Source organism: Seriola dumerili, unplaced genomic scaffold, assembly GCF_002260705.1.
Source record: "Seriola dumerili isolate Sdu_G_001 unplaced genomic scaffold, Sdu_1.0 BDQW01000161.1, whole genome shotgun sequence".
NCBI classification, from domain to species: domain Eukaryota; kingdom Metazoa; phylum Chordata; class Actinopteri; order Carangiformes; family Carangidae; genus Seriola; species Seriola dumerili.
In genome coordinates this window covers 5,133,573-5,160,414 of record NW_019174416.1, presented here as the reverse complement: position 1 = coordinate 5,160,414, position 26,842 = coordinate 5,133,573, and the positions used below count along the sequence as shown (strand labels likewise).

Below are 26,842 nucleotides of genomic sequence, written 5' to 3'. Positions count from 1 at the left end.
AGAAAAGAGGCGAGAGAGTGGGAATGAATGAGAGACACCACGGGAGACAGCTAGTGAGACAGACAGAGGAATGACAGGAGGCACTTTCCACAGAGTGAGTCATGGAAAGCTCCTCAGCACGCTGACAGACAGAGCAGCGTTTCGGACGACACAGGCTGCCCTGCAGTCCCACCCGCTCTCCCCCCACTCATTACTCAACTTTTATTGAATAAGAAATGTAAAGAGGACGGGAAATCTATGCTTTCTCATTCCTCTCTCTGTGATTTTCCCTCCCCCTCTAGTCTTCCTCTATCTGTCCGCGGTTGAGTATGTCACGCAACGGGAGCCCAGCCTCAGACGGTTAATGCAGACAAGATTAATTTCCTGATGTTAATTCCAGTTGGAACAGAACACACAGAGGGGGAAAAGTGGCCCTCCAGATCTGTGTTAAACTGGGCGTGTGTCCACTCCACCTTTCTCACTAAGCCCATAAGGCTATTTCCAGATTTCTGTCATTTGGACTGAAGCTTGAATGGATGTTGTTGGCAGGGACTTTGTTCCTCTGGTAGATAATCTTTGGAAGCTAATGAAAAGCTAATTACTGAAAACTTTAAAGCCTTCTACATAGATTTAAGATAGCAGATTAAATAAATTGTTGCCAGTTCATCTTCTGGAAGAATAAAACATTGTGTCTTCTCTGTTTATTCAGACATTCTCAGTTCAGATCCTGGCGGCGCATGAATGCAGAGGGTGAACTCCTCCTAGTATTAAATATATCTGGTATGACAACAATTTTCAATCGTTTTTTTGAGGCTAACCAAATAAGAATCTTGACTTATGTCTGTGAATGTGCCTGATTGTCTGCATGGGGGTTTAATAGTTTAAAAAGTCCCATTCCTGCACAGGCCGCTGGTTGCTAAATCTGATTACGCCCCTCACACAATCTCTTTTTGTCTGCTGCTCGTCTGCTTTACACGTTATCGCCGTGGTTCCCAGAGTCATGTGTTGCGAAGAAACCCTCCATTTCAACATCAGCAGACTGCCACTGCATGTCCTGTGATCACACCTAGCGGGAGCCGATGGACGCTCGGCTGGGTAACCGGATAATAGAGGGTGGAGTGGTCTGTGCTTGCACAAGCTTCAGCGGGCTGCGGGGCTACAACCAGCTCCTCTGCTGGCTAGCTTAGCTTGTATCTGACAGTGATACAGAGAGTGCTAGAAAATAGCACTAGAATAGAAGTAAAAGAAAAAAGAAAGAAAGAGGGAGAGAGGAAAAGAACTACCACATACTGCAAAGGTATGGGGGTCTGGTGAGATGTGAGTGAATGATAAAGTTACAGAGTGCTAACACTTTGACAGGTCCGGAGAGGAGCCTCAGAGCTGCTGTGCACCCCTGAGCACCACCGCCCCAAACAAAAGGCAGAGGAGGAACAGAGGAGGTCTCTGACCCTTACAGGGAGACCCTCTGATGACCTAGCAGAGACAGGAAACAGGAAGTGTGACCCCTGACCTCTTTGGGGGGTCCTGTTACACAGTAACACGTGACTGTGCGCAGTGACAACAAGCCCAGGATGTGTGGATCAGCTCAGAGACCGCAGCAGGAAGACTCAGCTGTTTATACCTTTGCTCCCTGACAGTTCAACACAAAGCAAAGAATCAGTAAATTAATTTTACACTGAGAGAGTGAAAATCCCTCAAGAAACTCACTTACAAGTGAAAACTGTGTGCGCTGTGGTTCCTGGGTAGCAAGCCGGGTGCCTGGCTTGTGCAGCAGGGTTTTTATAAGCCGGCTGCGTGATAATTACACCCAGTGGGATGGTAGTGATGTGGGAGCAAAGGGGTGGTGTGGGTAGGGAGAGGTGACCCCGACTAGGGCCTCAGGGTTGATGGTGGGGGGACAGAGGAGGAGGGGACAGGGAGGGAGGGAGGGAGAGGTGGAGGTATGAAGGTAAGAAGGAATGGGTGGCAGTGGTAGAAGGGATGGTTGGGCCTCATTAGCAGGCAGACTAATTGGGTGGAAAAGGTCCCTCACATGCTCTGTCTGACCTCCCAGCCAGCAGGGGAGAAAGCTGGGGTGGGAGAGGGGGGTGTGGGGGTGTGTGTGTGTGTGTGTGTGTGTGTATGTGTTTGTGTGTGTGTGTGTGTGTGTGTGTGGAGGTGGGGGGTGGTATCTGAAGTTAGATTCCTTAAGTTAAGGAACCATAACTCCTCATAACTCCTCAAATCCTAAACTTACCATGAAGTCAGAAGCCTCCGGAAAACAAAGGGATAACATGTGTGTGTGGTGCGCCGGCAGGGATACTCGACTCTGCCTACACAAATGCCCCGCACCTCCTCAGAGGTTTACACCAGGTGTCACACTTCATTTAAATAACCCTCATGGCTTATCCCCGCTCACAAATATAGCGGCATAACAGCCCTCTTTCCTCCTGCACTTCCAGAGCAGTTGTACTTCACACACATAAAAACAAGGAGGGCGAGAGGACGAAGGCCCTGAGGGGGTATATTAAATAACGCTTCAAAAACCCTCAGTAAATAACATCAAACAGAAGTCAGCCTCTTTGACTGGAGTGAGCATAATGGCTAGGTTAGCAAGTGTAAGTTTACAAAACAGCAGGCCTAGTCTGACACCCATGGTGTCTATTAGTCTGATTGTAAGCACACCCTGTAGGAAAAGGCCACCGCATGCTGGCCTTGTCATGAAGCAGCTTCCATTTTATTATAATACACATTGTGCTGTATTTATTCATATATTTCAAAGAGCATTTGGAGTGTTACTTTATTTTATAGCCGCTTGTTTGAATATACACCGTATCACTGCTGTGTATGAGCTGGAAATGTATCTGCTGCAGTTAGGTTCCTAACTATGTGTGTACAAAGATTAACTGCTGCAAGTGTGCACAGTAAAAACTGTCCATGCTTAAGTGTGTGTGTGAGTTATATATTAAAGAGTGTATACTGTGCGAGCTTGCACGAGGTGTTGAGCGCACGCTGCCCAGGCTCTGGTGGCTCGGAGGAAGTGCGACTGCGTGATGGAATTTGTGGCGCTCGGGATCTGGTTTATTTTCCACCTTGGATTCTTGTCCTACCTGCAGGATTTTCCCAGGTTCTGGCTTCAATTAGGCTGGGAAGCTGGGAGCAGAGGGAGGGGATCGGCGGGGGTTTAGGAGTGTGGGGGGAGGGGGGGGGGCTGGAAGGGCTACAGAGCTGGAGTCTGTCACACACAACTCAGCACATCTGGGGAGATGGAAAGAAAGAAAGGCAATGAACAGGGAGAGATAGGGTGATGGAAGTAAAAGCAAAAATGTTGGAAAAAGGTGCTAAAAAAATAAAAGCTTTGGCATGGAATATGAAGATGTTTGTTATTCTTTAAACGACAGAGCAATTTTAATAGCTTAAGATGAAATAATTGTGTTTTGCCAAAAGGGATTCATAGTAATCTTCAACAGAGATGTCTTTCATAGCCAGGGTATTCCTATGTATCTTTTCAAAGAGAATCATATAGCCGAGAAGAGGCTGTCAGAATAATCCCAGGAGGTCTGACCCTCCAAATGGCAAACTCATCTGACAAATGAGTGGGAAACGCTCTGTAATCAAAGACCAATCACATAATTGGTCTATTTTGCCACTAGCTCAACCATCCCCTGTGAGATTAGTTGTTCAGCGAAGAAACCCGATACTCTGGGAAGTTAAACAGATGTTCAGGAAAACAAACTCATCTCTCCAGAACAAGAACACATCATCAAAATAACATGTTCTAATTTAAGAGATCCAGATATGTCTCTCCACACAGGAACTCACTTGGCCGGTTTTCACAAAGCAGAACCGTTAATGCAGAGTCACAGCTACAGTGAAGTTCTCATTAAGAAAACAGCGAGACTTGTCAGGCTGGCATCACATGTCGTGAGCAGCATGTTGAAGTACACTCATCTTTATCAGCTTTAACACGCTGCATATACAAGGCACAGCACACAGACAGGACCTCACACAGGAATTTGCTACATAGTGTAAGCATGCACGAGTAAAAATGTCCATGGCTCCTCACAGTCCTGAACTGTTTAAAGATTCCAAGTCAAGGAGCAATAACCGAAGCAGAGAGCCATTTCTCTTCATCCATTTATAGTGCACAGTTCACTTTAAACTTGGCCTCGGCTCAGTCATGACATCAGCTGCTTTAGGCGTGAGAAAACGTTGTTTTATAAGCTGAGGCGACTGGCTCTGAGGTTTTTTTTTTCCTTTGGTGTTTAGTTTAGCCGCACAGAGGCACAAAGGCAAGAGTCTGTATCTGCTGATACTCTGATCAACACTGACAACGTGAGAAATGACATATTTCCGCCGCATAGTTGCATTTCACAGGGCCATCGTCACGGAGCACTTAGGGGTGGAGAAATGAAACATCGGGGGGATTAAAGTTGGAAGGAAGTGGATTCTTTGGAGGGGTCCCATGTTCCCCTCACTGTTGGAGGAGAGTGTAGCCCCTATATTTTATGACAGTCTCACATGGTATGGGCTGGGAGTGATTCGTGGTTTGAAAGTGGGTCAGTACGAGCTGGAAGAACCATTGATTGTGTTCACCGTTTCAGCCAAAAGGAGAATAATGTGCATTCAGATGGAAAATGTGTGCAGGATGAAAGAGCCTTATAGGACCAGCGTGCGAGTGACCCGTGTCCTGAATGTAGAGCTGAATGCACATAAATCTATACATTCCTCAGCCTACAGCTCTGAACAAACTGTGCAAGATGCTCAAATGCACAGGTGACATCATGAGCCTGAAATACTTCAGTTTGTAATCAGCATGGCACTGTGCTGGTCCACTTCCAGGAACATTACACATACTGTCTCATTGTTGGCCTGTCCTCATCCACTCCGCATATAAACAGGGCAGATGAAAGTAATTATCTGTGAGTTCGGCCTTCTCTCTCATATCGGATGGTTAATTAGTCCATTTGCTTTCAGCTCTGCAACATCCAGAGACGGTGGTCTTTCAACTGGCGGGGAGGCGGAGACCTTGTAAAACTGCTTTTAACTAAACAACATCACTTTCTCCAGTGTCCTCAGAGGTTGTTTACAAGATGCCGGCTCAGAGCAGCTAGAGGACCGTGATATACTGTGTATAGTCAATAAACATTTAGCAGCATTATAAAGCAAGTTTAAAGCTTTGTCTCTGATGATATGTGACATCAGCCTTCTCTGTTGGCAGATATGTGTTGTTTTGTGAGTGTTGTGGCTCTATCGGTCTCGGAATATCTTAACAACTCCTGGATGTGTTCTCATGAAACTTGGTACAGACATTCACGGCCCCTTTAGGGTGAAACCAAATGACTTTGCTGATTCCTTTACTTTTTATCTAGCACATCCAGCAAGTCAAAAGAATTTCACTTATCCTGTCAGATATCTCAACACCAATTGACAAACATTCATGTTTCAGTCAGGATGATTCGTAATGATTTTGGTCACTCTTTATTTTTTTTCAAAACTAATGACATTCCCATCAGTCTCAGCTGTACTGTGGGTATGTTTTAGCATGCTAACATGCTAATCTAATGGCAAACATTATACCTTCTAAACGTCAGCATATTAGCATTGTTATGTAGAGCTTGTTAGCCTGCAGATGTTAGCATTTAAAGCAACACAGTGCCTAACAACAGCCTCACAGAGACACTAGAGTAGCTGCGGACTCTTAAATTTCCCTTGTTCTCTCATTCACTACCTTCTCTATAACAGACACTCACAGTTTGTGCTAGAGTGAGCAGTAAATTGAGATTTCAGACATTTACTTATCATTTGTGTCAACGCTGACAGCTGTAGAGTTGCGCAACTGCCATTTTCGCAGCTACAAAACACAAAACATTACATCCTACTGACACCAATTCCATTGTGTAATGTTTGCGGGCGATATATAGTGCTTAAATTTACACATTCAGACACTCAAATAAAATGGCTGGCAGGAAATGTGGTGAACTATAAAGTAAATAGGGAGTGATTTTGGACACAGCCGTAGCCTTGTTCTTTAACAGTGAACATTACATTTGCTTCTTAACATGTCTGCAAACTTCAGAAATACATACAAATGGTTAGACAACATAACAAGAACAGCTTACAACATGATGAAAATGATACATAAATTAAGGCCTCAAATGGTTCATAAACTCGCATCCTAGCAACAAAAATGTAATATTGTAAACTTTGCAAAGGGTGAATTTTATTGCAGGACTATTGTATTATATTGCATCATGTTGTAAGGCGTTCCTGTTATTTTGTGCACCCCACTAGAGTGATGATTTGTAATAAAAATATTACTCTAATCTGATTTCTGCAAAAATACAGAAAAGCATGGCCATGAGTCATAAACAGTTTTACTGCACATGAAATATGCAATCAAGCGCAGTCAGTCTTTTGTCAGATGTTAATCCAGCCCATTGAAGTCAGGATCTAAAGGGAAGTTGGAGTTCAAGCAGAAATGTGCTTGACTCCTCTGTATGGTCATCAGATCTGGGATTAAAAGCTCCCCTGTGAATAGTCAATCTGCATAAATATCAGGCGTTTATGTAAACAAAATCAAAACCCCACAAATGTCCACATGGATACCACGTCCATGGTCATCAACAGGGGAGCCAATGAGAAATAAGTATTTGATTTCTGAAAGCGTCTGATTTGACTGTGTCCATGTTTCTATGGGATTGTTTGAATGTTTGCAACACAATGAGCTCAGTCATTTCGCCAAACTGCAATTTCTTGCAAAATCTCATCAAAAGCCTATCAGGAGCCTGACCCTCATGGCAAACAGTCTGCACTGCAGCAGCTCCGCTTGTCATCATATGGGTACTAATGTTTGTTCCTGTCAGTGCAGGAAGTTTTGAAAGGCTTATGACATTAGAGAGTGTGTGTGTACATGCCCTGTGTTTTTAAGATTAAAGGATGATTTTGGTTTATTACAACTTCTTGCTTTTGAGGATGCAGTACCCGAGTTGTGGAATGGTTTACCTGCGCCTCTAAGGTCTGCCAATTCTGTGGAGTCATTTAAAGTCTTATCTGTTTAAACAGGCTTTCAGATAACTGTGCATATTTTTACTGGATACTCTACTGTATCTCTGTGTTTTGTGTTTTCTATGTATTTGCATTTTTGGCTCTATAAAGCACTTTGTGATTCATGTGTGTGAAAAGTGCTATATAAATAAACTTCACTAACTTACTTTTGTAGTTTTGGCCATCATACCTACTGGTAATAACATCACACAGTCAGACAGTCATTTAGGTTTCAAGCAATCATCCAGGTTAGACAAATTTATTTGGAAGAGAATATAAAAGCAAACAGTAAAATTATTATTGCCCTAACATACGAACCAAAGTTGTGTTTGCAGAGGGATTATTACCAACACTGACAAGATGATGAAAACTCTAAAAATGAGACCAACATTTTTATTACCTGGAATTATCTAATCATGTCTTGGGGGGGGGCAGGACTAGCATGCATGATGTTATACAGCAAAAGTAATTGAGAAAATTACAGCAACTCAACCCACAACCCTGTGTGTTTTTTTCTGGGTTGTCGGACGGGGGACTGAAGGAAGGTCCACAGTTGCTCTTTAGATCTCCCAGGTTGTTTAAACAGGAGAGAAGGTTTGTAATCCACAGAGACAGGCCTGCAGCACTCAGAGGTTCCCGCACAAAGACGAACTCACACAAACACACTTCACTGCTAGAAGACAGTGTGTGTGTGTGTGTGTGTGTGTGTGTGTGTGTGTGTGTGTGTGTGTGTGTGTGTGTGTGTGTGTGTGTGTGTGTGCGGTATAGGTGGGCAAGCCGATGTGTTGACAGCTACAAGTGCAACCACCAGGAACCAGGAAATACAGACAGATCTGTGGGCTGATACATCTACTGACCGAGGCTGACTTTGAGCCTACATGCAAGCATCTCTGTACTCAGTCAGCCCACTCCAAACGGTGGTTTCCATGGTGATGGCAGCAGCAAAAAAAAGGGGGCTTCGGCCTTGATGACAGCTGGGACTTAGTGTGGATGGAGGACATAATTCTTATAAATCACAACAACCCCTATCACCCTCAGAAAATGTGTCCTTGTCTGGACACAACATCGGCGGATTTGTGTCTAATGAGAGGGGTCTCTCTTTTTTTGGAGCAGTGCAGATGAGACCCACATATAAAGTCTATTCAAAGGTGCGCATTCAGAATTTCGTTGTGTTGAACATATAAAGAGCAAGGTTTTGACATCAACCTTGAACACAGGTGCCCAGTGGATTTTCTCTCCAATATATAAGAGAAAGGTACATTACAGCACAGAACACCCTCGTTTCACATCTTCACCTGTCCTGTGCTGACGCACCCGCCCACCCAGGAGCTGCAGAGTGAGACCTCCAGCAACTTCAAAATCAATGTCCACCAGTGAACCAAGAAGTAGAACTAATAGGCAGATAAACGCATACACCTCCATAGAGGAGAGGGCAACTCGTGGGCACAGATAAACTGCAGTGTTTAAACCTACAATAAAAATCCATAAAAGACACAGTTAAACACAGAGGCAAAATGGATCATGTACAGGCACACACCAACACACACACACACACACACACACACACACACACACACACACACACACACACACACACACACACACACACACACGAGAAACACACTGACACAGCTCACCTGGTTGATGTGTTTGAGTTTGTCTATGATCTGGCTGATTATTGGCTCAGGGGGCTTGTTGCTCCTGGACTCAGAGCTGGGGTGTAGTCGCTTCAAGCCAGGCCCGGGAAACCTGACAGGACAGGAAGAAAGAAACTGAATCAGTTCTTTTGTTGTTGAATCTTTTTGAAAGAGTTTCACTGATTCAAAAAGCTCAGTGTGAGCCTCATGAGCTGAAGACATCATGAACTGACCAATGCGCCATCACCCCAAACAAGGCGTTTATCACCATCTAGTGTTGATAAGACGAATGACAGCACTTCTGGTTTTTTAGTTCAGGGGCCGATCTGAAGAGCTGGAAAGTTCATTTGTAATTCAACCCTAACCAGAGGACTTACTTCTCCCTCACTGGAGACGTTGGGTCTATAAAGTTAAATAGGGATTAACATTTTTTTTAACATTTGATGTTTAAAGATAGTTTAAGTATTTTTAATAAAAGTTATGGAGACTGCATACCTCTCTTGTGCAGAAAGAAAGAATTTATTGGTCTATGTTCAAAATGTTGAAGCGTCAGCCTTAATCAAGACCATTAAGAACTATTAGTGTTGCAGGAATTATATTAAAATTCAACTCACATCTGTTTTAAATCAACACAGAGAAGCTGTTACATGTTGGTATAAAATGTTTTACAAGTATGAGTTTTACCAGGAGGAGACAACTTCTTCAAAGGAGTTCAACTATTATGCAAAGTCTGGCTGGGGATTAATTTCATGCACATTAAACTGGGCAATTAGTGGCTTTTTAATCATATATCTGGTGTTAATGAGAGGACATTAGCAGAGATGTACTTTTGTCCTGCTTTAGAACTGGGAGTATATTTAGGTACGAGCAGCCTGCAGGCAGGTGCTTACATGTCTGTGTGTGTAACTGAGGAAACGCAGCTCTGTTGACACCTGTGTATGTTATCGGGAGGAGGAGCTGGAGAGTCTGAAAGGCAGATTTCCCTCCAGTTGTTGTCTTTCATGTCAAAACTTTCCTGCAGGTGTTTCTTCACTTCTGGCGATGCTGGTAATTAACCCCTTCCCACCACGCCATCACAGCTCTGAGGAGACTAACTACTTCTGCATGCATGAGGCAAGTGTGTTTGGATTAAGTATAGCCAGGATTGACAATATATCTTCCCAAAACACCTCAGTGATATGAACAGTGGTGAGGGCAGAGGTCACCGTGCAGCGTAAATGTCATCTGCTATATTGCAGTAAAGGTTAGAAAGATGAAGGACAAATGGGCCGTAGTGGGGAAAAATGATTTTCAGAGGAAAGGTTAGTAAGAGAGAAAAGGGCCCTGAAAAAAATACCTGTTGGTGTGTGTGTGTGTGTGTGTGTGTGTTTTTGTGTGTGCGCGAAAAGCATGAGGTCATACTTATTCTCATTTCTGTGACACAGCCCTGAGCACCCACACACTCCCGACACACGTGCACCCATACACACCTTCTAGCTGCCATCTCCATTCATCAGTCTTTCATTCTCCCCTAAGTCAGACTTTTCATTAAACTCAAATTACATTTCCCCAGTTATTTATTCTTCCTATTAGCCATGATCTCACCCCCTCTCCGCTGCTAATTATCACATTAATAATGGAGGGAGATGTGTGATCTATTAAAGAGAGGAACAGAGGAAATATGGGTCGAGGAAGCAGGATTAGGGGAGAGAGATTTTGAGAGAGGATACGGAGCTGATGCAGGTTAGTGTTTCATGTGATAGAGGCTGGATAATTTTACAGAGACATAATTTAGCATGTAGCACCATTAAACCAGTTTTCACCACTGATGGTCTCAGTTGTCAGCTCTCAGTCTGCTGTGCAATTGTTTCTGTGTCACTGTTTGCTGATCAGGTCCGTTAGCTCCACTGATAACCTAATCTAATCTAACACCAATTACCATGCTATTAGGTCCAGTCTGAGTGAGGGAATAAACACCAGAGGGGGAAGAGAAGCAGGATTCCAGGTGTTGAAAGAATACATAATGGAGTCTGATGCTTTTCACACCACATGATGGGTCACACCTCCAGTCCCAGGCACAGACAGGGTCAGAGGGCGAGGTATATGGTGAGTTAACAGTGTGGCTGTGTGACTGGTAATATATCTTCTGGTTGAATGTCATGTCATGTTCAGCTAAAAGTAAATCAAATTTAGATGATATTGTGAAAAGAGCTGTAAGGGACTATCTGAAAATTATTTGTAAAAAAAAATAAATAAATAAAAATAAATAAATAAATTAACGAAGGGTTTTCTTTTAAATTGAAAAAAATGAAATTTTGAACAGATATCCGTAGTGCCCAAATAAAGCTGCCCAGCTGCGTAGAGGTAAGAGAGTCCGCTGGGTTTGAACTTCTCTCTCTTTGTTCTATTTGTGGAACTTTTATTCTTTACAACACTATGAATACCTTCCAGGAGAGATCAATCTATGAATTAAATGGACTGCGCTCTTAGAGACCACTCAAAGCGCTTTACAATACATTCACACATTCACTCACACATACATCACATCCATGGACCAGAGGCAATTTGAGGTTCTGTATCTTGCTCAAAGACACTTTATCACATGGCCTGGAGGAGCCAGGGATCAAACCACCAGCCTTCTGATTAGCGCATGACCTGCTCTACCTCCTGAGCCACAGCCGCACCGACTCTCTATGACAGCTGGCTTTTCACTCTGCCACTGAGTGTGGTCCTTCAGATTACATGTAACAGCTTTGATTTCTGACGTGACAGCACAACACATAAGAACTATTTAGCCTTTAGTCTTGTCGATGTAGGTGTTCATCTTTTAAAGGCTAATTTAACATCCAAGGAATAACTGTTGAAAAATTGGCTTTTGGCACATTCACAGTGATGCTGATGATCGATGTATATTTTTCCTGTAACAAGAATTTCAAGACAAGAGAAAAAAAGTTAGATCCAACCTTCAGGTAAAAGAAAAATAACCAAATCCTCCCTCTTTTCTCAGCTCCTCTACTCTCTAATAATGTTTGTACAGTCCCTAAATGAAATGTGCACTGTTGACACAACATCTAATCTTTTATCAGCTATCACACGCACATGAGTTTACACTGTCATTAAATCCAAAAGAGGAATGGAGATGTAATGTTCTGAGCTGACACGGCGGCACATCTATTATCACAGTTATCAGTGTAACGCTCTTTGATGTGGTGAAAAGTGTTGCTCCTCTGATCTTGGCTCCAGGTGGGATGGTAAATACGCCTGATAAAAAGCGCCACATTTAGCTCCAAAGATCACTCCTCGAGTATCGGAGACATTCAGTGCCCGACCCCTCTGGCGCGTTATCCCCTGCAACCACCCAATCTAATTTTATCTGCATGAGACAATATGAGAATGAATGCCACGTTTGGCTGGAGAAGGTCCTATCTGGGAGGATAATGGAAGATGATCCAGAACAAATCTCAGAGTGAAAATGTACCCGCAGTGAATTTGCAGGCATATGCCCTCACAGATGACATGGAGAATTGCTTGCCGCAAGACATTGTAATCTCTCGATCATTTTGTCTCCTGTCCTGCCTCCCTGCACCTTCCTATCACAGTTTGGTGCAGCTTGTAATCATCCCCTCAGGACAGATCTGCCCCCTTTGCCAACCTGATGTCTACTCCTCAGATTGAGGCTCTTTTCAATCTTTGTGACAGACTCTTTTCAGCAGTTTAAGAAAGCACAGAATTTATTCTGTCCTCCTCGGAAACAAGAGGTGAAACATTAACCTGCAGCACATCTCGTCTGAAATTTGTGCCTCTGCATTGATTAAAGTCTACACACAATTTACAAGGCAAAAAGGGGAATGGATGATATCTGTAACTTATCTAAGCCAAATTGAAATTGGGACCGTCTGACGGTGCAGGCGGAAAGGAAGAAGTTATGATGTGTACAGCCAAAGGACAGGGGTGAAGTGAAATATTGTGAAAACCAAATGAGGTTCTGCAGGGTGCACAGGAGATGTTGGATGAAGGAGGAGAGAACGATCGAAACTGCAATTAACTAAGCGAGAAGAAGGTGACAGCACGCCTGACATTAATAACATCCCATAGAGCCAAAGTCAAGATTTACACTCACGCTCAGTGGGAGAGGGGGGCCCTCATGTGAAGCTCATCAGCTCTAGGCAAACTTACCCTTCAACTCACCTACACTCGCCTAGATGTGCTGCTGGAGTACGGGGAATTCAGGAATCAGGGCAGACTATTTGTATAACCGATTATTTAGAAAGCCAATAAACCTGAGCTGAAACTGCCTGCAGGCTGTAGGGTGTGCTAGAGGCTGGATTTGTCAGTGGGTGCACATAGGGCTTGCAGCGGTTTTTATAGCTGTGAATTCAGGCAAATGAAACACTGATTTACCTGTCTGTCATCTCCTGCCCATTCCAGCAGAGGGAGTGGTTCGCTGGAGCAGGCTCGCGGCTGCACAATGCCTCCCCAAGACCACTGTAGAAGAAGCTGAAGCCCCTCAGGTTGGATATGAACTCCCTGAGGAAGGTAAAGAAAGGAAACGTGAGAGAAACAGAGAGAGAAAAAACTTTATGACTCACATCCATCAGCAAGGGACAAGAGTGTAATTTCTCATACGGAAGGAGGAAAGAAACAAAGTAAGACAGACAAAGCTGACGATAGAATAAGATGGAATAAGATGGAATAAGATAGAATAAGAGGGAAATTCAGCAACAGTGAAGCAAGTGAGATCCCCCTCGAGAAGGAGAGAGTAAAAGAGGCTAGAATAAGCAGTGTCTCTATTTCTAATTGACATTAATCTGGTCATTGTGCTGCCAAGGCCAGCTGCCCCGCTGGGCATCATTACACTGTTCATTTAAGCCTGTTACTACATCAGGGGTGTTAAAAACACTTGAGTGGAGAAAGAGTTTCTCAAGGAAACCTGCCCACAGTGTCAGGGACAATATAACAAAAATTGCAAACTGGAGTGTGAGTGCTGTTTCATCAGTCTGGATTACAGTCCCTTATTTCCCTCACCTGCGGAGACCAGCCAAAGTCTCATCAGAGTCTGAGGATGACGGCTGTGCGTTGCGGGCTGCAGAGACAGCAGGAGGCTGGGGAGGAGGAGATCTGACTGAGCGAGAGGCCCGCTGAGGAGTGTGTCCACACATCCCGCTCACCTGCAAAGTACAGAGGAGAGAGGAGAAAATGAGAAACCAGCATTGGGTGAGTGAATTCACTTCCCCAAACATCTTCCCCCCACTTATGTTTCATTGCTCCCAGTTCCTGGCCCCGAGCCTGTTTATTCAAACTCTTAATGGCAATGACACTGCAGACAGTGAGGACCTGTCAACAGCCAAACTGCCGGCCTTACTCAGCTGAGCCCCTCTGCAAATTGTCATCTGTTTGCGTTTGTTTATTTTTGGGAGGGATGAAAGCGAGGGGATTTGCATAGCAAACAACTCATTGTATCCTCTGCCAGCCATTTCCGCCTTGTTCGAATTTGTAATCATAACACTCCAAAACCACGAGCGTGAAAATAAGGCCTCTCGTTTGCCTCTTCTTTCCCCATATAAATGCCATTGTGTTTCCACGCGGGACAACATAACAATAATAAATAAGAAGTCCCTCTCTGTCTCTCAGAGATAATGGACCTGGCACATTCTTTTCAGGTGCAATAAAAATGCAAATGGCTGCTAATGTTTAGCTTGTGGTTTAATGATTTGCCGGTGGTTTAATTTCCCTCGGGGATACTGGCCGAGGCTTAATTCTGCCATGTAATGTTAACAGCTAATTGTGCCCAGCTCCCCTTTAAGTGAATAGGCTGGCACCACTGCTGCTGAATACTGATGGGACCTGATAGAGCAGCAGTGAACATCTTTATCTGGTGGTAACTGAGGCCACATGCACACACAAACACACACACATGCGTGCACACACACAAAATTTCCAGCAAAACAAAAATGAATCATTTCATGTAATTATTCATTTGAACATAATGTACCTAAGCCCATTAACATGATAAACATGCACTCCTACATAATAAACTCACTGCCAACATACACACAGACACAGACACAGACACACACACACACATAGACACACACACCCACGTTTATTTCATGCATGCTGACACAAAGAAATGCTGATCAGCTGTTAAAACAGAATCATCAGGGTTAATCAATACAGCCTTGTCATCCAAGGATACAGATACAGCAAAAGCCACAGCACAGACACCTTAGTTTACACACACACACACACACACACACACACACACACACACACACAGACACACGCACACACACACACACACAAACACACACACAGACACACACAAACACACACACACACACACACACACACACACACACACACACACACACACACACACACACACACACACAATCCTAACAGTCACAGATGGTTGAGTTTTCTTGCACCAGGCATTTACTAATACCCAACATCCCTGAGTAGCCATCTCCACTAACACTCCTCTCCTGTGTACTTGGGGGAAACACCCGCACACACACACACACACACACACACACACTCACACACACACACACACACACACTTCAGCCCATTGTCTCTGCCACCCCATTGTCTCCCTCCACATCTTCCTCTTGTGTAATTCTCTCGTTCTCCTGCGCCTGGAGCGAGTGCTGGTGCTCCCACAGGCCATGATTAATGTGATTGGAGCTGCGTTCCTCTTTTTGTTTGTGCGTTCCCAGGAAGCCGTAGGGGAGTTGTGGCACAAGGGAGAGACTGATTCAGTGCGCAGCCGCCCCCCCCCACGGACGATTGTTTCTGGGTTCTTCAAGGAAGGGGCTCATTAGTGGGGTATTAATATCACCCAGGGCTGGACTAACACAACCAACAGGAGAGTCTGCAGATAAAGCCTGCCTCAGTGTGAGAGCTCGGAAGTATCTGCACACTTTTATCTGTACTGAGCAGCCTGCCTCACTGACAGAGAGGGGTGCTGACAGCCAGTAATGCGACACACACACGTACACACACATAACCCTTATGGTCCGCATGTCCATGCACTGGCACACCTGCATCTCAGGTTCCATGTGGTGCGCTGCTTGTGCAACCACAGTGTAAAGATAAATTCTCAAGAAATCGATGGCAATGCATGTAGACCCTGACACTCTCATGTATATTGAGGCTTATACATTCATCTTGATCACAATGAGTTATTAATAAGTAAACAGTTTCAGGAGGGAAGATGATACTATCAGTGTTATAGAGGTGGCAGGGTGCCATGCACAGCTGTAGCAACATATTGGAGAGTATTTGGAGTAATGTTTGTGTTCCAGAGGAGTCGAGGCTCAGGGGAGAGACTGAGTCAGCACTCAGCCCTCCTCCCCCCTGCATTGTTGTCACCATCATACAATTCTGGTTAAATGTCTCCCCGGTAAGTGAAAACGAGGGAAATGTCTCACTATGTGTCAAAGTAAAGTACTAACAGACAGGTTTCATGGTACCCATCTTCTAATGGGTACTGTCTGAGTTGGAAATGAGGAATTTGGTACAACAACATATTTCAGTCTGATGTGGTGTAAACTGTTTTAAATTGTTTTGAATTGTTATTTTATTAGACCACACCTGAGATTTGAATCTAAATTGAGATTTTCATCAGGTCAGGTGTTCCCAACCCTTTTGACTGTCGTACCCTCACAGCTGAGCTCAGGTGCCCCTTAACAGACACCACTAAATGTATTCAGTTCAGTTGTGATTTCAATGTGGATGTGATTTAATACCATTACAATGGATCTTGTTCCAATATATATTTTCATAAGATCGAATTGTAAGTGTTTCAGTGAGTTTTGGTCAGGTTCGTATAAACTACCACATGAAGTACTGTAAACTGGGTTACCCATTAACTTAAGATAACTATTTAAACTTTTTATCTTTTACTTTTAATTTACTGTTACAGTCGTTAATCTAGTACTTTTAACCATTTCAACCACATATCAATCACATTTAGCTAACTATTCCAACCGTTCAGCCACTACTTTTAGCTAATTAATTTAAACCGTTAATCCATTAGTTTTAGGTAATATTTCAGCTCTTAACCTTTAGCTAATATTTCAACCATTTATCCATCACTTTTATCAAACCATTTCAGCCATTTAGGTTAGTATTCCAACTGTTTATCCATTAGGCTACTTAAAGTCAACTGCTTCCATTGTTTATCCATTATTTATCCATCCATTATCCTTATAGCTAACATTTTCAACCATTACTTTAAGATAAAAAGTAATGTGAGGATGTATGTGTGCAATTATATACTGTCAATATGGAGCACCGTCGCCTAATACACTGATCGAAGCTATTTTAAACATAAAACATGTATTCACACATAGACTCATGTAAAGTTCAGATTCTCTCAGTCTAATCTTTAAATTTCACTAATTAGTTCAGCTCAGTAACCTGCACTTATGTAGTAAATCCACCAGTTCAGAGATTTCTGCTTCACATTAATGTGATATGACAGCAAATCCCAAATATTGCGAAAATAGTAAGTTATCAATATTTTAGCACAAAACATTATAAAAATTGCCCAAAATGGTAAAACCTGAAATTGTGAACGCTAAAACATAAAGGGGACTAAATACTGAATGTAACTGAGGATGTTAATCTCACTAAAATAGATGATGTGCAGATCAGAGTCTAATTTAAAATGAGACTTTAGTTGTTTGTGCATCAAGGTTGAGGAAATGCTTGTAAGAAAATGGATTTCACACTTCTCACTCACAGTTCTGCAATTCCTGAAGCATTCAGAGCTGTGAAAAGCCATTACCGCATGATGTCTTTTTGATTTTATAGACACATGTCTGATGCAGATGAAACAGGGGGATCTGTGAGTCTGAATCTGAAAAAAGTGAGATTGAAAACAGGTCTGAGGAATGAGATAGATCCGCTTAAAAAGCGCAATGAGGGGCAAATACCCTGTATTAGGAGAACGCTGAGCATTTTCTCTGTGTAAACGACTGGGGAAAAAAGGCCTCCTATGATCAGCTAAACAAATAAAAGCCTTATTTTTCATCATTATGTCAACAGTTCAATTACACATGCAATTTAACTGCAATTTCCATGGTCAAACAAACCACTGATTGCGCCTTTAAGGACTTTTAAGCGCGACAGTTTATCTTCTATAATTCAAATTAAACATACGACTTGATAAATAACAACTTGGATAATATTTGGATGATGTGTTAGAGCGTTTCTAAACATGATTTATTGCATGTTTAAAAGCTCAAGTGGCTTTTACATCGTCAAAACAGATTCTGCTTCTTGTGTCTACAGTAGCCTACATGTTTGAATGGATTAATAAGTAATAAAAATGCAGCAGAGATTTAATTAGTGCTCGTTTCCTCTGTGAAGCAACAGTTTGGATGTGATTTGATCTGCTTGAGCTATTTTTGTGCACAAAGGGGAAGACAACAAAAAGAGAGCGGATGAAAAGTGTGCTACTGACAAAAAATGTTAGAGGCCCACAAAGAGATATATGATATTAGACTTGTAACTAAGCATCAAACTGTGTCGAGTGTGTAGCAATACACAACTGTCGTCCTCTGCAGTGTATCGTCTCTAATCTTGGTCAGATCCATCATATTTCTGTCTCAACCTACTTCTCGTCTTCATTTTCAGCCGAGGGGTTGCAGGGTGATGTATGTCTACTCAACACTTTCCACACTGTCCTCCTTCCCCCTGGGCTCGCTCTTCACACTCTCCATTCTTCTCTCTTTTTCTTTCCCTCTCTTTGTCGCTCTTTCCCCCCTCTCTTTCTCCTCAGTGACTGGTAAAAATAGAGCTTCATAAATCATGCATCTTCTCTCACAGTAGCACATAAGAATGAGAGGAAAAGAAAAATAAATGGTGGGGATGAAAGAGAGAGAAGGATGTTGAGGATGAGATGTGGCGACGGAGGTGGATGACATCAAACTCCAGGAGTGGGGTGGGAAGTTGACAGGGGAATAGATTGGAGCTGCAGGGCTCTTGGCTGCCCTCTTCGTCTCTCCGAACAGCAGCTGATTCACACTGGATGGAGGAAATGAATGTTAACATGCTGGGGAGCGGGCTGGCGGACGATGAGTGGTCATCTCGCCAGGAGAGTTACATGTTTCAAGTCTGCAGAGAAGAGAGGAGATGTCTCTCTCACACCTCGAGGACTCTTTTACTCAGATAGAGTTGATCCGTCTGTCACCCTCGGTAACAGAGGTCTGCGCTCTCAGTGGAGGGGAGGTTAAGTGAGAGATGCCAACCCAGGCTGCAGCTGTTACAATCACTAGAAACCACAAAACAAGACACAGAACTCTGTCTGTAGATCCATTATGTAGCTGTGCAAAATATTGAAGTGTCATTACAAGATTTCCTCTTCACGGCCAAATGCACATATGCTGATGCCAGGCTTGGATTTAAAGGCGTAGGAGTGAATCATATATACTTTACAATGATGCTTACCATTTGCCAAAACAGACCATTTTTAGACATTCCAGTTGACAATTTTTTTGAGTTTGTTAATTTGTTAATTATACGTTGACTGCATTAATAAGTATATAGTTCAAAGTCGTTCTGTGTAGGATTTCAATGTTTCTGACTTTCGGCGCAGTGTGAGGATTGAAGACGATCCTGTGGAGACAGGTACACATGAGATAACCCCCCACTATCCCACCCACACCATTGGTCTAACCCAGGGCGCCAAGGCACATTTCACATAGGAGACTCACACATGGCAAGGGTCTACTGAACGTGCATTTAATCTACGTTTGAACCATTCATAAGAGACATCTGTCACAGCTTAATATCTGGTTGTCATTGGCGATCTAGTCTGATGTGTAATTCATTAGCTAAACCACACACAGAATTACTCTGAGGAATTACCAAATAATGTTTCATCTCTGTCTCTCTCTCTCTCTCTGTCTCTCTCTGTCTCTCTCTCTGTCTCTCTATCTCTGTCTTTCTTTTTGAGGAGTGGGCTGAATGACATCTATTCGTCAATATCATTAAATATATATATATCCCCTGTAGAGATACCTGGTCACCAAAGCCGAGCCGTGAATGATTAACATTAAATCCAGGCCAAGAGGAGGGTTGGGAAAGAGACTACCATGTCTCAGGGAGAGACCACTATGTGACTGTGGCTTTAACCCCTGTTAGTTTGTTAATGTTGTACGAAATGAGTGGACCACAACTTGAAATGAGTGTGAAAATCAAAATATAAAAAAACAGCAAATACAATCTGATGAGAAACTATCTATATATGTTGAGAACTGATTACTGATTACTCTGATGGATTCTGATGCACGGTGAGCAACGTTTTTACAACATGATGCAAATGTAGTTAAATTCACTGCTCAACATTTTTCATAAACTGCAGTGAACAGAGTTCTGGAGTAGAAAACACATCAACTTGTCGACGTCGGGCTAAAAAGCCTGAAAAATCAGTTTAAGACTATATGCACTTTTCGAAATAACTTCCTTTCTTCTGACACTGCCTTACCGTGGAACAATAGTGTGAATCACTGGAAAGACAAACTATATTAATTTCAACAATTATATATATATATATATATATATATACAGCAATATAACAATTTATAGTTAATTGGCGACATGAAACACAAAAAAACAAAACACTGCAATGGTCCTTTAATCCCCAAGTTCACTCAGACAAATGCTAAACTGCTTATTTGAGGTGAAGTAATCAGGTGTTGTCTAATTTTGGTTGGTCTCCCATGACTCCACAGTGAGACAAAATTAGCCTTTAGGGAAATGATGCGTCTGTCCCTTCAATGACAGCACTGAGCAGCTAAGACTGTCTCCGCAAGATTACATTCAGACACTCACACACACAGACACACACGCACGACCTTGTGATGGCGCTAAACAATGCACTGCCATAGCAGCTTTAATCCCATATACTGGAACCAGACTCAGAGCCATAAACACAGTGTAAAGTCGTATGTGGCGTCTGGAACTGCAGTCTTAAATAAACCCACACAGGCCTTGTTTAATTTTGGATAAGGATCTCTCAGATAGAGAGAGAGAGAGAGAGAGAGAGAGAGAGCAATTTCCCCTAAGTCAGCGATTCATGGATGCAGCCACACCCTCGCGCTGCAGAGTAAGTGAGGTCAACCTGTGTGTTAATAAATGATGGGTTCTGAGTGGAAACTTGGTCACCGCGGGGATTTGGGGTGTGAGAGTGAAAAGTTCAGCAGATATACAGGAGCAAAAGCACATCCAGCTCTGTAACTATGGCAGAGAAAGGCCTTCATATTTCATGAGCACTTCTCCCCGGCTTCACATGTGGGCTACGAACAAGCTTGACGGTTTTATCGCGTTTGAAACCACACATAACGGGTCACCGCTGCTGAGGAGTGAGAGACGAGTTTCAGCGTGACATGCCGGGAGCATCTGTCTGACTGCCTGAAAAAATGCAAGCTTGTTTCCTGCAGCCCTTTCCTCTCCCTCCTTTATTTCTTTCTCTTGATTCAGTTAAGTCCAAGGTGCAATCTTGGTTTGTGGAGAAGTAATATGCGGTTGGTCAGCTGAAGCTGTGCCTGTTTGTGTGTTTGTGATTTCTTATTATAAAGTGATGTCTTCTTTGTTGGAGTGAAAAAAATGTCGCATGGATCATTTATCCAGCCAAAAAAAAAAACCAACCAACGTATCCTCCCTCACGTAACAAAGATCTTGCAACCAGAAATGAACTTGGCAGAAATGTTTTCTTTCACTCTTCATGTCCTGTGTATTGTTCTGAGGGATGGGTCCGACCGTGACATTAGCTCTACATCACAAAATTCATTTCAATGGGACCACTGTGCTGTCACACGCCTCTAGGAAAATAAAAAACTCCGGCTCATCTGATAAAAAAGGTAGGTAAACTCTAATCTGACGGTGGATTTCTTTGGTCAATCAAACACATATGACGGCACATTCCTGGTATTTCACTTTGTGACACGAATGGCATGAGGGTTGGGCCACATTAGCTGTCTGTCCAACAAAACTGCCCCACACCGACAAAGGTGATTTAACTGCAGGTCTAATGTGGATAAAAGATAAATACTGAGCAGTAAACAGTCTGTTGTTTGTGCTGCAGCAGTAGTTTATAGCAGTGCAATATTGTTCAAAATAGGGTGATGACACACAGTTCGAATATTCAGCGACCCATTTCCAAACACAAGCTCGCATCACTATTATTTTTGGGAGTTACACAAAGATGAACAACAGAGTTTTGCGGTGGTCCAGAAAGACTTTACCTCATACACAATTATTACTACAGGACATGGCTGTAAAAACGTGTATAGTCACCTATAGTTAGTCCGCTCAGCCAGAAGGGGGCTGTAATGCTCACACTCAACAGGCCCAAGAACACGTCAACCTGAAGAACGTTTTTGCCGTTTTCATCAGATTGAATTGTGCCTCATCTTAACACATGATATCCAGTTCTCTTCATACAGCCACGTGTTCGCCCCAAAACGCGTCATTGAATTCAGAGGTCACATGGCCTCAACTGGAGTGAATAAGATACAGAGCCAATATTAATAGAAATTAGTGGTAGTGTGATTTTACCTTAATTTTTTTCCTCAAAACTGTCTTATAAATATGGTTAAATGATTCGTCCCCTTATTAAATTCCAGAGGTGTTGTGTTTTGGTTCTGACAGCAATTAAATATTTAGTAATCAAATACATTTTCTTTCTGGATAATCATTTCATTGTCATCCTTTGAGAACACACAACAATGCAGGCCCTTGTATTTCTACACACTATTTTGAAATGAAAGCCACATTTTCAGTGTGTATGTGCATTAGCGTGCTGGACTCACCAGGGTGCTGAGGCGGCTGCGTGAGTTCACAGCGTGCTTAAGAGCCAGTCTGATCATTGAAGGCAGTCTAAGAACAACAGCCTCCATGTCCTTCTCTGCCCTCATGGAACCAGCCAGCTTCCCCAGTCCGTCTACGTAGCTACTCCAGTGAGGCTGCACCTCGGCCGCTCCCCCGAGGCAGCCCTGCATCACTGCCTGACAGAAGCCTCTGCAGGCGGGCGGTCCCAGCATGCCCTGGCAGTGCGGGCAGTACCACAGCCTCAGCAGGGCCCTGCTGCAGTCCCGGCTGGGCCGCAGGTGGTCTGTTGTGTTGACAACCTCGATGCCCAGGTTCAGCGCCTGCAGGAAGACTCGTGTGGCCAGGAGGGAGCGAGACAGACGGGTCATCATCAGTTTGGGATAAGGGCCAAATGCTCCTGAGTCCTTCCAGGCTCCTCTTACACACTCCTCAGACACAGACGACACGCTGCCCCCCAGAAGGCGGCGGTATGCGAGGGGGAAGAGGCGGCCATAGAGCACCGCCACCATGTGGTCCACTGTGGAGTCTGAGCCAAGGATGTAGAGAGACATGTCCAGGAAGAGCTGCCCCACAAGGCTCTGGGCCCCACCTGCAAGACTTGGGAACTCTGACTTCAGCATGGCAAGGGTGGAGTTACGGCCGTGGCGCAGCACCAGGTCAAAGGCCTCTGCAAGAAAAAAGACAAAGCAACAGACGAAGAGTCAGATGAGGTGAAAGTTAAGCCACCTTTTGAAAGCTGTTGTTTACAGAAGGTGACGATACGCCTCAGTTATCACAAAAACTACAGCAAGCTGTCAAATAGGCAGCAATTTAGCTCCAAAACATGAAACACTCAAATAGATGCAAACAGCCATCCCATCCTTAACGATCACAGTTTGAGAAAACTTCCCACGCACACCGCCTCTGTTTCCCTTTACCCAGTTTCTCTAGATCTGTTGTTTTCTCTAATGGAACTGCTCACACATGCACAGGGCAAACACACACACATAAACACAATAATGCAGTAATAGACGATGACTTGAAATATAAAGAGAGCAAAGCTTCTGCAACAGATGAAACGCAGGAGTTGGGGTTTGACCTTTCAATACTACAAAAGAGCGGACTATAAAAAAGCTCACAGAATCTTTGAAAAAAAGTCCCTTTAAAAGAAAGTATTAATCTCAGTATATTAGTCAGCTGGGAGAGGCATGGCCATGAGGCTGTCTTCAGGGGAAACAGCACACAGAGCATGCAGGAGGGAGGGGCGCGTGGCCAATGTGCGGAGGGAAAATAATCAGTGGCGTTTCAAGGCACAAAGTGAAGTCTTATCAACAAGGTGGCACAAGAAGCGAGAGCTCTATCATCGACCCGGTAGCAAAATAAGTGAGGACCCGACAACAGAGGGGATTTAAAGCTCCATTACTGAACTTAGCAGGGGAGCTGAGAGTCAGTGAAATGAAGCTTTGGACAGGAGAATAGCTAGGGATGCTGAAATCCCATTTATACCGCGGCTAGTCCACTACATCACTTTGTTAGAGTGATAGCCACAAAAGTTTTGTGAGGGAGGGGCGGCTGGCGTGGGGGAGGCACTGGTTTAGGGGACATTAGAGGAAGTGATTGGTTTTTGTGCTACAGCAGCTCGCCATTTCATCTCTGTTATTTGATTTTTTCGTGCTTGGATAGTTTAATTTCTTTCTCTTCATGCTTCTCCGAGGTCAAATGAAGCTTGTCAGCCTACACAGGGCTCTGGGTCCTTGGACAGCACTGAGAAACGATGTGACAGCTCTGTCTCTTTTGTGTAGGACATATAATGTGTTTTTCTGTGGGTTATTCTGGGAACACAAGGAGGTCTACATGGGAATATGACAATATCTGAGCAAAGGAAATGAACGTTGCTCCCTCGCTGACTAACTGCTGCTGGTGTACATTTCAACTATGTAACCTCTGAGTGAAGAATTAACACAATCTTCCTTTCATTACTCCAATTAAAAGTTGAATCCAGTTCAATCTGTTCCAGGCTTTTGCTGTGACAGCCTCAATTGGCCTGGCATGACCGGTGGCTTATCGTGGCTAATGTTAGCTATATTAACAAACCTCACACTGTATACATAGATATTGCTGTTACACTGAGTCAGTTCGACTTCATGACTCCTCTCTGCACATCCATTTCAGTAGTTTTACCAAAACAGTGAGCATGTCACCAGGAGCCATGTTGTTTGTGGTCCTTCTCTCAGCGAGGTTGTTATTTGGATTTTTGTCTCTAGGGGAGGGTGAGAGTGATTTTAACATCACCTCATCCTTCCTACGCTGGCTCTCCTGTAATTTCCGTCCCGTCCAGAGCGACATGCTTGTATTTTAAAGTAGATCTGAGGGAGTTTTTTTCTGTGAGAAGAGCTGTTTGTCCTTCTACTTTATTAATATCACAACAGTAAAAATAAAAGCCACCTGGAGAGCAAGACCCTGTAAAAGCTCACTGAATGAGCGGTTGTGATGTTTGCTAAGCAGGTGCTGGTATTCTCTATTTTAGCTTTTATTTGTTTACATTTAAGCACCATTAAAAATGTATGCCAAATAAGCTATTAGCAGTTCCTGCTTTCAGTTAACCAATGGATACACATCTGGATATCACTGGAGAACTATGATACTGAAGAAAACCTAAAAACGTGATGATTCTCAGGAGTTCAGATGTGATTTCTAAGCAGATTTATGGATGTTTAGTCACGATGGACATTGAAGATGATGAGGAAGTCTAAGTCACATGTGTCACTTTCATGTGTGTTAATACTTGACTTATTTGAGTTATGCCTCCAAGAAGGAGTTTGATTTTTCACTCAAATTCACCTCATGTAGTGTTTTTGCCTTCCCTTCAATTCTCCACTGTCCCCATATGGAGGCTTTTGGTTTCCTCTTTTGGCTCCTTTGTCCTGTTGAATGTCTGTTACAGACCATTTCTTATAATTTCCTGATGGTTTAAATGAAACAATGGAAGAATGACTTAAATTACCAAGGTGCACAGTGAGCATTTTATTCCCTACGCGGACTGTTGATCCTGTCTGAATGAAAGTCAAAGCTGTATTCAGTCTCACATGCAGCAAATAGAGGTATTGTAATATATCATAACAATGTCAATACATAGATGGACAGATGCAAATTAAGTGTGGCTGCTGTGATTTGAGGCTTTTCACCTGAGTGAGTTTTAAGGGTTTATGAATCCGATTCATGAATTTACAGGTTTAATGAGAAAAGGAGAGAAAAATAACAGAGTACTACATTTTCTGCTACACACTGAGATCATGTAAAAGAGACACTGTGAGTGGAGGCTGAATTTTTAAGCTGACACAATGTGTTACTGTCAGTTTCTGTTAAGTGATGATATCTTTAAATTTTAAATTTACTGAGTCACATATACAATGTCAAGACCATGGTGGTGAAACATCTTCCCACTGTGCCAAAGTTACGTATTGTCGCTTTAAGTAGGCCATTCATCTCCTCATTACCTCAGCTGCAAACAGTAGCACGCCGTGGCTGTACGTTTGAATGTGTGTGTGAATATGAAACAGGGTAGAAAACAGCGTGCATGCTCGGCAAAACAGCCGCTGGGTGAATAAAGGTTAAGAAAAGCATTTGAGGATGTTTGGGTGAGTGTGAGCGGATGCTCTGAAGCAGTGCACATCTGTGTAGACTCTCAGGCTATGGCTGTCCTGAAGCGTCAGCAGAGCACTTCTCTCTGTGGGGAACATCTGACAGATGTGCAGATTACCAGCCGAGACAAGGAGACAGAATGGGAGGAGGGAGGACACGCCCTAACACAGACTCACAAAAAAATCTCTTCCTGTAAGACACAAGCGGAGGCCTCTATTATTTAGTTACTGATTGAAAGTGGAAGGCAGTTTGAAAATGCATATCTACCTCAAACCTATCCTCTCTTGGTTTTCTTGGTTTCTGTGAAAGCCTCTTTTATCAAACCCTGTAATTCAGCTGCTACCTGTAGTATCACTTACACCACAAAGAGGAGATCCACTTTGTAACAGTAAAGAGAAAAAACTAGAGGGCTCTTCATAAATGCAATTCAATGACTCTAAGTACGTGGAATCATGATAGGAACCATTGTGAGCCCATTTCCTGCGCATGCTGCTCGCTCTCTTTCATCAGTGAAAGCCTGTGCAGGATCAGGTGTCCTCTAATGGAGGGGAGAGGGGCTGTATGTCAGAGACCTGTGACATTCTGGATACAACTGTATGAGGTCAAGAGCAAACATTACCAGAGCAGGCGCCCACAGAAACATATTGGGTCACACTTAAAATTAGCAGTAGCTTTTATTTTGTCAGATGGAGGCAAAAGGCTGGCTGCTGGAAAACTGTTTCTCCTCTGAGACTGAAGGCTTTTTACAGACAGATCAG

At 43.3% G+C, this 26,842-nt stretch overlaps 1 protein-coding gene across 1 annotated transcript in view; it reads right to left on the bottom strand.

The window, feature by feature from the left end:
- gpc3 (glypican 3) overlaps positions 1–26,842 on the bottom strand; it is a 98,932-nt gene that overhangs the window by 20,193 nt on the left and 51,897 nt on the right. The window contains exons 3-6 of the mRNA XM_022751912.1: positions 22,445–23,130; positions 13,647–13,789; positions 13,023–13,148; positions 8,643–8,754 (exon numbers count right to left, since the gene is read on the bottom strand). Of these exons, the coding sequence (XP_022607633.1) occupies positions 8,643–8,754; positions 13,023–13,148; positions 13,647–13,789; positions 22,445–23,130 (1,067 nt within the window). The remainder of the gene's footprint in view (positions 1–8,642; positions 8,755–13,022; positions 13,149–13,646; positions 13,790–22,444; positions 23,131–26,842) is intronic.